Source organism: Octopus bimaculoides, chromosome 6 (assembly GCF_001194135.2).
Source record: "Octopus bimaculoides isolate UCB-OBI-ISO-001 chromosome 6, ASM119413v2, whole genome shotgun sequence".
Classification (NCBI taxonomy): domain Eukaryota; kingdom Metazoa; phylum Mollusca; class Cephalopoda; order Octopoda; family Octopodidae; genus Octopus; species Octopus bimaculoides.
In genome coordinates, this window is record NC_068986.1 from 90,061,356 (window position 1) to 90,071,320 (window position 9,965).

At 35.5% G+C, this 9,965-nt stretch overlaps 1 protein-coding gene across 33 annotated transcripts in view; it reads right to left on the reverse strand.

The window, feature by feature from the left end:
• Positions 1-9,857, reverse strand: part of LOC106869810 (cytoplasmic dynein 1 intermediate chain 2) — an 85,864-nt gene extending 76,007 nt beyond the window's left edge. For 18 of the 33 annotated variants that reach the window (XM_014915679.2, XM_052968940.1, XM_014915678.2 and 15 more), the window contains exons 1-3: positions 9,640-9,857; positions 4,269-4,356; positions 3,055-3,069 (exon numbers count right to left, since the gene is read on the reverse strand). In XM_014915679.2, the coding sequence (XP_014771165.1) occupies positions 3,055-3,069; positions 4,269-4,356; positions 9,640-9,738 (202 nt within the window). In that variant the 5' untranslated portion in view covers positions 9,739-9,857. The remainder of the gene's footprint in view (positions 1-3,054; positions 3,070-4,268; positions 4,357-9,639) is intronic. The other 15 variants (XM_014915693.2, XM_014915691.2, XM_052968943.1 and 12 more) reach the window with 2 other exon arrangements.
• Between the last annotated feature and the right edge of the window lie 108 nt (positions 9,858-9,965).

Here is a 9,965-nt window from a genome sequence, read left to right on the forward strand (position 1 = left end):
TATATATATATGTAGATATATATATGTATATATATATGCAGATATACATATGTATGTGTATATATATGTGTGTGCGTGTATATATATATATATATATATAGTGAATCCAAAAAAAAGAACAAACAAGAAAAAAAAACAACCCGAGGACGTGGTACAAGTACTGTATTATCAGATGCTCAGGAAAGGAAAGAAAGAGGATTTAATATTTTGAGCCAAGCTCTTCTTCAAAAATAGAGGAAAGTCCAAAGGAAGGGAAGACGTAGGAAGGAAATCACCAACGATACACAAGCGGTTACATTTTAAAATGACCGGAAAGGATTGGGTGACGGAAAAGTTATTTCTAAGATGGGAGACTGCAAGAGGAGATGTGTGTGTGTGTGTGTGGAGATATGTTGGGGGGAATATGTGCGTGCGCACAGGTGTGTGTGTGTGGACTTTGTGTCGCTTAATGTCATGGGAAGAATTTGCAGTAGGAATTTTAGGTAGAAGTGGCTCTCTTCTGTGAGTCTCCCTTCACATGTGCATGTGACAATGATCAGTAGAAAGCTGTTTAACTGGTAGTTTGAAATATGTGTGTGTGCATGTATGTATATGTTGTGTGTGTCTGTTTTGTGTGCAGTGTATGCCTGTGTCTGTGTGTGCGTGTGTGTATGTATGTATGTATGAGTGTGTGTTGTGTGTGGGAGGTATGTGTGGGTTCATTTGTGCGTGCGTGTGTGTGCCTGTGTATATATGTGTGTATGTGTGTGCTTGTGCATGTGTGTATGAATGAGGGGTTGTGTGGAGGTATATGTGCGTTTTTTTTGCACGTGTATGCACATGCATGTGCATGTAGTTGTATGTGCGTGTATGAGTGTATATGTGCATGTGGGTGTGTGTATGTGGAGTTGTGAGTGTTAGGTATGTGTGCATGCATGTGTACTTGTAGGTATATATTGTGTGCGCATGTGTATGTATGTGTGCATGTGCACGTGCGCATGCATATGTGCGTATGTCTATGTGTGTAATTGTGAATGTCTGTATGAGTGTGTGTTGTATGGGAGGTACGTGTGCACACATGCGCGAGTGTGTGTATCCTCAATGCATGAACAGGCGGGCAAGGTACTGGAACTGGGTCTCAAAATCCTGGTCGCGGCTGCACAAACGTCAGAAGCGGAGGAACTGAGAGTAGGGGATGGTCCGTTTGGTGTGGAAAGGATGGGAGGAGGAGAAGTTGAGGCAGAGGTGGGAATCTGTCGGTTTGAAGAAGGCAGAGGTGGTGAGAGAGTGGGAGGGGAGGTCAATGGTAAGAGAGATATTAAGGAAGTTAACTGAGGTGTTAGAGATGGTAGAAGTAAATTGGAGAGAGGGGTGGAAGTTAGAGAGGAAAGAGATGAAGTGGTAGAGTAGTTCACAGGAGAGGGAGGTGGCACCTATATAGTTGTCTTATGTAGCAAACGTATAGCTCTGGGGTCGGCCTGGAGAATTGGGAGAATGCTTGGGCCTCAATGTAGCCAACAAATAGGTTGGCGAAATTGTGGCCCATTCTCATTCCCATCGCAACCCCAGACTACTGTTGGTAGGTTTTCTCCAGCGAACATAAAGCAGTTGAGGGTGAGGATGAGCTCTGCCAGATGAAGAAGGGTGGAGGTGCTGGGTGTGGGGTCAGGGTGACGGTCAAGGAAGTATTGGAGGGCTAAGAGACCGTCGTTGTGGGGAATCACTGTGTATAGGGATTTGATGTCCAAGGTGAAGAGGAGGTGTGAAAGGCCAGGAGGGAAGGAAAAGGAATTGAAGAGGCGAAGGGCATGATTAGTGTCGTGTATGTGGGATGGGAGGGGAGCAACTAAAGGGGACAGGATGCGGTCATGGTACTTGGAAATTTTATATATATATATAGAGAGAGAGAGAGAGAGGAGGAGAGAGAGAGAGAGGGAGAGAGAGAGAGAGAGAGAGAGAGAGAGAGAAAGAGAGCTAAACATGTCTGTAAATGTGTGAGGTCTGTGCATAAATACTCAGTTTCATTTATCACTGGCAAGGGTACAAGACAGTTTTGCACAGCCATTTTGGCATTACCTATTTAATGTTGCTGACTAAATTGGCATCAGACATTTTAATATTTCTCTCATTCTCTCCTCACATGCCCTCACTTTCACACTCTATTTGTATGAGCTTATTTATGTGTGCACATGCATGTGTGTGTATTTGATTCCAGTGCCAAAACAGGTTGGATGTCCAGTCAGCCATGCCAAGTCGTCAGCATCCAAACAGCTGTGTCCAAATGCTACATTTTGAAGTGCTAAGGATATGTTTACATTCCTTGTTGGCATTATGAACTGTTGCTCTACACTTTCAAATAATTATGGAATAAAAAATCCCTTAATTGGAAAAAAAACCAGTGAGGGTTGGTGACAAGAAGAGCATCTGCTGTAAAATCCTACCCCTAAGTCCCCATCCCAACCCATGCTAAATTGGAAAAACAGACATCAAACAAGCAATCATCATTTAACATCCCTTTTCCCTGCTGTCATGGATTGGGTGGTTTTGAGAGGATCTGGTGAACCACAAGGCTCTGCCAAGTTTCCTGTTTTCTATATTAAACATAATTTTTGAGCCATATATATATATATATATATATATATATATATACACACACACACACACATATATAACACACATAAACATACACATGATTCTTTAGGCACAAAGCCTTTTCTGTATCCCAGTGGAATATTATGGAAGGTGGAAAGGTAAAACAAAGCTCTGGTAGTATTTCAACTCCAAACAATGAAGGATTTACCACAATAGATTACCACAAAGCATCTAAAGTAGTTTCCTACCACCTGAATCAACTACATTCCCCATTTTCTAGCAAAGGTCTCCCAATGTTATGTGTTACATCAGAAGAAAGTGCTAGAAGGTAAAAAAAATATATATAACAAACTTTGACTTCATTCTCAGTAATAATTAAGAAAAAAAATTTAAATGGTTAAGCATTGTGAGGCCAAGAAAAGTTGTATCTGGTGAGACCAACAGCATGCTAAAGGAGAAGTTCTGTAGAATTAAATTAGTTACCAAGTCTGTTCCAAACTTCATGAGTGTGGATAGAAATGAAAATATAATAAAAAAATAATAATAGGACAAAGCTGTAATAAATATAAGCAAAGTTAAGAATAAAATTGAAATATTTTTGATAATTATATTATCAGTGAACATAGAGAAGAGAAAATTAAAAATAGATTTAGAATAAAGACCACGACACCACATTCTAATGTAAAAAAAAAATCTTGAGACATTACAAGTAGCTTATCTTTGCAACACTGAATTTAATAAACTATCCTTCACATCATTTAATATTCAATATTTTGTAGGGGATTTTTATTTTGTTTTTTTAAAAGGAAATTGGAAAATGCATAAGATATTAATTCTTGTCTGTACCTAGATACATCTAAAAATGAACTTATGTAAGTAATCTTAACCCATTTGATACCAACCTCTTGAAACTCCTCCTGATACAAGCTCCCCATTTTAAAGTTATCTAAATTAAACCTTCCATTATAATTTCGTGTTAGTTTATGTTCCAAATGCCCAAAGATAGTTAAATAAATTCATTATTTTACAAAATTAACTAAAACAAAGGCAGCATATTTCAACAGAAATATGGTTATGAAAGGCTTTATCTCCAGCTTGTCTTTTCCCCTCTGACAATACATTCTGTATATATTTATATCATTATTCTCTTATAGCTGTCAGCTTTCTCTGCACAGCCTTAAAGACTTGGGTAGGTTTATTATGAGAATTATTGATTCAATATATGTATAACATCTGTTGGTGCTATTTTATGTATTCTGTATATATAAATTAAACAATCTTATAAGAGGTGAAATAAATCAAGAATAGAAGAGCATTAAAATGGAAATTGTGTTTGCCGTAGAGACATTGCACTACAGTGGATAATACAGCAAACAAATATCCAATCAAATAGTGATCATTGTTTTATATATATATATACACTTTCTTTTCTTAAATACATAATATGGATGCCATTTTTGCATATTGTCATAAGACCAAGAGCAGCAAGTTACTCTACTATTCTTATTATTCTTAGTATCATGTGAATGAGACATCTCCCTACTCAACACATCAAAACTCTTCTACAGATTTTCAAAGATTTCAAAAATTTAAATTTTTATACGATTTTAATCTAATGAAAACATTTTTCTTGTTGGTTTATAATTAATTTAAAATGTTTCCTTCAGAAATCCCAAAATCTTGTTACCGATACTAACCATTTGGTGGTATACCCAAGTCTTGAAGTAAAGCATCAGTTTCAGCTCTCAGGTCTTGTGGGGGTTTTCCTGGTTTCACTTCTTCATTCTAAAACAAAGAGATATTAAACAACAATTTTAAATATCAATAAGAAATTATTTGTATGCACATTAATGAAGAATATTGTAAGTGTATTAATGAAACATTTAATACCAAGACTTAATAGTTAACAGAAATTCTTGTGGGTTGTGAGAAATGTGGAGAGAAAAACCAAGGAAGATGGTATTGGTCATTTGCTTAACTGTTTCAAACGAATCAAAAGTGAAATATCTGCTATTAAGAGATAAGTGACAGAGTTTTAACTAGTAAATCTGAAGAAACAAAGAGTGAGGGATTCATATATAGAGGAGGAGGACGTAGTGTGACTTGCAAGAGTAGGTATGATCAGATGATCCAATAAGGAGAGAGATAGTAATGGAGGGTTACAGGCTGGATTTGAAGAGAAGAAACCATGACTGCTTGATGAGTCAGTCTTCCAGTCAAAGATATAAAAGAAGATGAGAGGACTAATTGCTGCAGACAGTTCAATATAGGAAACTATTTGGCCTCCATCCTAGCAGAGTTAATGTAGAAGTATCTGAGTCAGGAGCTTCAAGTAACTATGAGACAAATTGTGACAGATGTTCTCAATAGATGAAGAGAGAGTGTCAAACAACTGCTGATGATTGGAGTAGTTTGGAGAGCAATGGAGAAAACTGCTGGAGTTAGAGGACTGGGAAAAAAGAGGCTTTCAACCATAGTAAATGGAAATCTTTTTTAGTAACAATCAAGTGAGAAGACTCAGTGGTTTCTTTGTAATTTCAGACTGGCTTTTGGAAAGAAATTGGAATATTGACTGTAACCTTGACAACACAAATTGTAAGCCATTGATCTGGTCCTAGAATGTTGGACCTTATGAGAAATACACTGTGTAGACTCAACATATGGAAACATGGACAATAAACTAAGGATAATTACAATGATATTATTATTTCTTTATAAGCCACAATGATTCAATTACAGTAAAAACACTAACAGCTACCTTAGTTCACTTTGACTTTATCACAACAAAATAATGCTAAATCATAGAGTAAAAGGAACTGCAACAAGTGAAGAGAAACTAACTGGACTGATATTTACTTTTTCATAGCTATCACAAGGTACTTCATCTGATGCTCTACCAATTTTGCTACTTAATTTCCTAATAAATAATTATTTCTAGTTTAGTCACACAGTCAGAAATTTTGAGGGAAGGGAAATAGTCAATTACATTGAACCTAGTACTGGACTGGTTCCATTACTTTATTGATCCCAGGGAAATGAAAGAAAAAAGTAACTTCAACGGGACTTGAAAACATAATAGAATGAGACAACCGAATAAAGGCATTTTGTCCAATACTAACAATCTTGCCAATCCAGAGCACTTTTGTGAGAGAGGATGTTAAATCAATCAAGTTGACACATGAATATTACAAGTACTCATTAATTACAAAAGGACAAATGGCAAAATCCAACCATGACACTGTCTTAAAACACACAATGTTTTGTTATAGATTTTTAGAAAGAAATACCATGTTGTGACATTCATACTTCTCTCAAAGGTATTAATAGTATAGGATATATCACAGTTCCAACTGGGAATTAAAATTATGTTACACACTTAGCTCACTAATAACTTACCACCTTACTACACCATCTGCCCAATCAATCTATTTTAAAAACTAAATTTGTCTGAATAAAAAGAGATATGTACAAGAGATGAACTAATTCTATATTAACTTACAGAGTATAATACCAAAGTAAAGCTGGGATTAAAGGAGATTAGGATAATAATGTGTATGTATTAAGTTAGTTTAGCTGAAACGGCCGATACTAATCATAATGTTTTCTGCACTTTCTAGTAGAAAAGAAAATTAGCTGTTGTTGCAGCCCCTACATCAGCCCAGACAGAGCAAGCAGACTTATGATCAAAGATGGTCTATCTCTGACAATCTTGTCTTTTATTTAGCTATAAGTATCTTGGACTACATTATCAATATAACTTTTTTCTTTAAGATAGTAGAGAGAAATTTCACTTTTTCTAGTAAACTGAGCTATAACATAGAGACTCCCTTGTTGGCTCATGTAAAGATGATCTAAGACTTAAATGGAACAAAGGAAACTATGTTGGATGTTCAAAGAACTCTTGACATGCAAAAAAAAAATGTCTTTACTGTGTTGATACTACTATTAAAGAGAAGACTAGAGGAAATAAACTTTGTTATTAAAATTATGGCACAAGAAAATCCATCCAACAACTTCATTGAAAGAACAGTGTCAATAATTTCTCCCATCAAAAATGGTGGGTATTTTTTTTAAATCAAAACTATTTTCATAAGCAGACTGCTTCAAATTTTGTGGGAGAGTACAGTTGATTATGATTATATTGACTCCCATCACAATTCAACTCTGATAATTAACCATTTCCAGATAAACTTAGTACCAGTTGAATTCCAAGATCAATATAATGACTAATGATGACTGTTTCTAACATAAGCACAAAGCCTGAGCAAGAAGAAGTCAAATTATATTGTCTCTAGTACTTGATTGGTACTTCATCAACCTGGAAAGAGTGAAAGGATTAGTTGACCTTGGTGGAACTCAGAATGCTGAGTTGGAACAAATACCACAAGGCATTTTGTCCAACACTAACAATCTACCAATCCATCACCCTTAAATAAGTTCTTACGGAGGCAAAGGCCAGAAATTTGGAAGGAACGCCTAATCAATTGCATCAACCCCAGTTTTGAACTGGTACTCTATTAACTCTACAAGGACAAAAGACAAATCTGACATATTAATTTCTTAGAATTAGAAGACTATGTTCCAATAGTTTTATTTCCATTTTGTTTGACAGATAGACCAGCAGTTCTCAAATGGACTACTAATAAGCTCTCATAACTAAATAGGGAACTATTTTACTCCCTAAGTCACCCTAATGAGAAAAAAATATAGCTTGCAACCAGATAATTCTACATCCTTTTGCCAATGTGCTAGACATGTTTCAAAAATTGAAAATACAATATTGAAAATGCTATATAAATGGTTGTGTGGTTAAGAAGTTCATTTTGCAATCACATGATTACAGGTTCAGTCCCACTGTACAAAACCTTACACATGTGTCTTCTGTTACTTCTCAGGGCCAATCAATGCCTTATCAGTGAATTTGGAAGATAGACAGAACCTGTGCAAAAGCTCACCATCTGTGTGTGAGTAGATATGCACGTGTGTGTATATATATATGTATATATATATATATATATATATATATATATATATATATATATGAGTATGTACATCTTAATGTTTGTCTTACTGATTGACAACTGGTGTTGATTTGTTTACAACCCCATAACTAAGCAGTCTGGTAAAGAGGCAGATAGAATAAGTACTACATTAAAAAATATGTAAGGCTCATTAATTATCTAAACCTGGAGATGGCCACAGTCTAATGATCGAAACAAAAGAACAGGAAAATTTGTCCATCCCTGCCCACCTCTTGTCAATTCTCATGCCAACCCATGCCAAGAGAAACACTTGAGATAGATTTTATTTACTAAAAAGGAAAGGTTATATTTAACTGACCAAATACATGGCAGTATTTTTCTAGTGATCAGAAATCCATATCTGCTGCACCAAATGTTACTGCATAAACAATACACATTGATTTCTCTCGTAACACTTTTTGCGTGGTAGAAAATATTAGCTTCATACACACACACACATTACTGGTGCTTATTTCTTTGACATCCTTCCAACTGGATCTAAATTCAACAAGCAGAGACCCTGTGTAGTCACTCGACTTGTTAGAAATATCAGTCCACTTTCCCTCATATCACACCATACCGTCTTTCAAAATAGATTTTTTTTTTTTTAATGCATTGAATAACGTAATCCTAGTTACAATATGTCTGAAAAATAAAACAGGAGGGACACTGCCGTAACGCCTTTGATCATAAGTGGTAGATCACGAACCACCAGCAATAAGCCAAATAACATTGTCAATATAGAACTGTATCTAAATTCAAAGGTGTGAAGTTCCAAATATGACATAGTAACACACACACACATCTGTACCAGTGGAAATAGTACACACAATCATATACTCTCTTTCTTACCATCTACCTTTCTGTAAGAAAGCAATCGATACATATTAAATCTTTTCTCCTTCGGCACTTTCATTCTATATATACAATATAGACATATTTACAAACGCCAACTGAATCGGAATCTCCATAGCCTAAAACGTGGGATTCCGTAAAAAAAAAAAATAATAAGGGGGGGGGGAGGTTCAGGTTACATATAGTCCGTCTCCGCCAGCAAAAGAGTAAAAATCATTAATTTCGAATGATCATATATATGATCGATCGTCTGAATTTTAATTGCCCTGCTTCATTTGAAATTTATATTCCAAAGAATTCTCAGACAGCGATTTTCTTTAGTAAACTTGGTTATTTTTTAAATTTATTTATTCATTTATTACATTGACATTACGGTGCAGCTTTTTTTTTTTTTCTTTAAGGGAGAGTATAACCATCTATGCGTTACCAAAAATGGTATCTGTGGCATAAAAGAAAGGAGCACTCTTAGAATCGAAAGCGGATGGCGAACGTAGTTCCCCATGAACTCCGCCTCGCAACCACATCACTTGTCACAAACATAAATTATGTTGATGTCTTACAAACCCATTCCCAACGACAACAGCTGACAACGATAACAGGCTAAAACAAAATTTAAGAGATACATATAAATACCATGATATGCACAATTTCATATCATGATAAGCTACAACAGCAAAATAAATATTAAATATGGTCACAAAATGCTAAAGAATGAAAGAGTTGAGCTGTCCTCAAAAATAGGCGTTAGCTTTAAAGAAGAACGGCCATAATACTTTAATCCCCCCGTCAGACAGCAAAGCATATTTTCTAAGACAATAAGATATAGATAATTGATTCAATACTGATATACAACTTATATTTATTATATTATTATATCCACTCATCTCTTTCCTTGCTGGTGGATGAAAGACAATGTCGAAGCATTAACTGTATTTGAGAAGAAAAACGGACGGTTGCAATCTCCATAATGAAGCTTAAAAGACAGACGATTTATACGATTTCATCAATCTTACATACATACATGGAAATTGTTGACCGTCTTACAAAGTCAAAAGGGTTCTGTGAATACAGAATACAATGTTTGAATACAGTATGCCTATCTCGACAGCATTAATTAAATGGATTTAAGCCGGAATCGCTCCAATCTCCACGCAGCCTCGACTAAAGAATAATGACAAATCGAAAAGCTTACATCTTTTAACTTGCGACGTTGTTCCTTTTCTTGTCTCTCTTTTCTCATCTGCTCGAGACGAGCTTTCTTACGTTCTAACTCCGCTTTTCGGTCAGACATCTTTGTCCGTCAACCTGTGAGGATATCAGTGAAGATAATTTCTCAATACCCACCACAGACGTCTCATCTACGGGAAGACATTACTCACAAGATGACGTCACTCCCCACCTCTTATTTAATATACAGAGCTAGCTAAACACTAATAACGAAATAATTAGCATTTCACTTCAAATATATACTACAAATTATGCACATAATAAACGATGTACAGATTTTATATTTATATA